A 2294-nucleotide genomic window follows, 5' to 3' on the forward strand; every position below is an offset into this window, starting at 1 on the left:
GGTGCGAGCCCCGTCTCCCCCCGCACACACGCTCTGTCCCTTCGCCCCTCTGCTCCCAAGGGCCGCCCCGGCCCCGCGCTCCCCGCCGCGCTCCTCGCCCCCTCCGACGGGGCAGTGCCCTCACGGCCTCTACCTTCTCCTCGGCTTCCGCCATGGCGCTGTCGGCGAGCCGTCATGTGAGGGGCAGGAAGGCGGCGAGGGCGGAGGCACCCTGGGAAATGTAGTTTCGGAGGAGGGTGTGTTTTCCTCTTTTTTTTTTTTCTTTTTCTTCCCCTTTTTCCTTCTTCTGTGTTGTTGTTGTTGTGGTTGGTTATTTTGGGGGGCGGGGTGGCTCTTGCCCAGCTGAGGTTATGCTGGCTCTGCCTTACAATCTACACCAAGGGCAGAGGCAAGGCTGGGCCCAACAGGGACCACATGTCCCGGTCCGGTTTTCCTTCTGCCCTCCTTAGCTGCAAGCGAGACGCTTCTTTAAGCTGAATTCCTTCGACTCCCTCAGGGAGACCTTTGTAGACCCAGCTGTGATGAGACTGAAGGTGGCCACCACGGTGAATGATGACATGGCCTCTGGTTAGCGGGGGTTTGAGTGTAGTTGAAGCTGAGAGCCACGTGCAGTGTATCCGTGCCCACCACCGTATTGTGTACTGGACTGCCAGTTCTCCAGGACAAGGCCCATTTATCGGCGCCCATCTGAGCAGCACTTGGTCGAGCACAGCTCTGGTTTCCATTAGGTCCTCTGGTGAGATGTATAGCAGCCTCTGTCCTCCATACTTTTTACTTAATTTGTCAATATTGTAATTGCCCACGCATGCTTTAGTGCGCAAGAAGGATTTTAGAAAGCCTAAATATCTTTCTGTAGTTCTAGGAGCTGCTGCATTTTTTCCTTTAAAACTTTAAACCAAGACCTGAACACCTTGCTTGAACCCAAATTACTTTCTTTATATGTTAAAAATAAAACCAAAGCTAAAAAGCAATAGGCAGTACATTTTATCACTCAGGTTTTGCCAGTGGAGCTATTCCAAATCTACGGTAGAGCTACAGTCGCTACCCAGTCGTTACCCTTGGGATCAAAGCCAAGAATTTAAAAATGTGCAGGTCAACTTTGGCAATAAAGAGAAATCTTAGAATACTATACTGGAGCTGGGTGATCATAAGGCCATACAATGAAAGTTGCAGAGAGTATTAGCTTGGATATGAAAATCATATTGTTGCATACCTTTAGAAACTAATAGCCAGAATTTCAACTGAGAAGAGATACAACTGTCCTTTAAAATCACACTGAGAGGTTGACACTGAGGTGAGAGAGCGCTATCAAAGTTAACAGTGTCAGTACAAGAACATACACACATAACTATCATGAATACATTTCATTTGCAAATGACATAATATAAGAAAACCGACTTTTTTGGTCTGTTACCAGATGTCTATGGACTATCAGGGTACCGTGGCAAAGGAGTGTGTAAATGTCATCCTGACCATATAAGCCAAGGGATATCTACAGAGAAGGAGGTGTTTGGCTGCCGTTGTACAAAATACTGTTGAGACCTCACCTGGAAATAACAGTAAATTTCCAGTCACTTTTGTTGCAAAAAAGGTGAATTCAAACTGGAAGGGGGCAAAGGACCACTAAAAGGACCACAGAATTTAAGGTCTGTTCTATTGGAGAAGACTGGAAAAAAAAAAAAAGGCTAGGCTTCTTCAGTCTAGAAATAAAAGAGCTGAAGAGGAAAAAGAGCTACTAAAATAAAAGGTATGAGATCGAATAGGCATCAGCTATTTTCAGCGCATTTAGGCTGGAAATGAGAGGTAGATTCCCATGTGTCAGACAAGTGTGGTCCTTAGAAGAACCTTGCCAGCAAGAAATTTAACTGATTTCGAGATCAGACTTAATAAACTTATATAAGAGACTGTAAGAGATGTTTGCTGACAGCAAACATGTTGCTTACCCAGAGAACTCATTCCATTCCCATTCTGACCTTCTTGAATCTTAGTCCTGTTCAAATCAATGAAAAAAATATCGTTGCTGTCAATGGAGCCAGGATTTGTCCTGTAATATGTAATGCACAGGCTATCTTATGTGGTACTTGAAGACTGTGTATACCTAGTGAAAGGAAGCTGCCAAACATTGTTTTCTCCCCACTTTCAGGGGAAAAAAAACTGCATAGGGGTTTTGGGTTTCAAGGTTGGTTTTCTCCCCCCCCAACAGAGACATTTTGTGCCACTTTTTAAACTGGAATGAACATTAATAACTGACTTTATAAATGCCAAGAAAAACAGAGTGTAAGGGAAAGGATGGC

The 2294-nt window shown here is 45.1% G+C and overlaps 1 protein-coding gene across 1 annotated transcript in view; it reads right to left on the reverse strand.

Moving 5' to 3' along the window:
- The window catches only part of VPS41 (VPS41, HOPS complex subunit), a 116558-nt gene extending 116388 nt beyond the window's left edge, over positions 1–170 (reverse strand). The window contains exon 1 of the mRNA XM_009273491.2: positions 134–170. Within this exon, the coding sequence (XP_009271766.1) occupies positions 134–154 (21 nt within the window). The 5' untranslated portion in view covers positions 155–170. The remainder of the gene's footprint in view (positions 1–133) is intronic.
- Between the last annotated feature and the right edge of the window lie 2124 nt (positions 171–2294).

Source organism: Aptenodytes forsteri, unplaced genomic scaffold, assembly GCF_000699145.1.
Source record: "Aptenodytes forsteri isolate BGI_AS27 unplaced genomic scaffold, ASM69914v1 Scaffold270, whole genome shotgun sequence".
NCBI lineage: Eukaryota > Metazoa > Chordata > Aves > Sphenisciformes > Spheniscidae > Aptenodytes > Aptenodytes forsteri.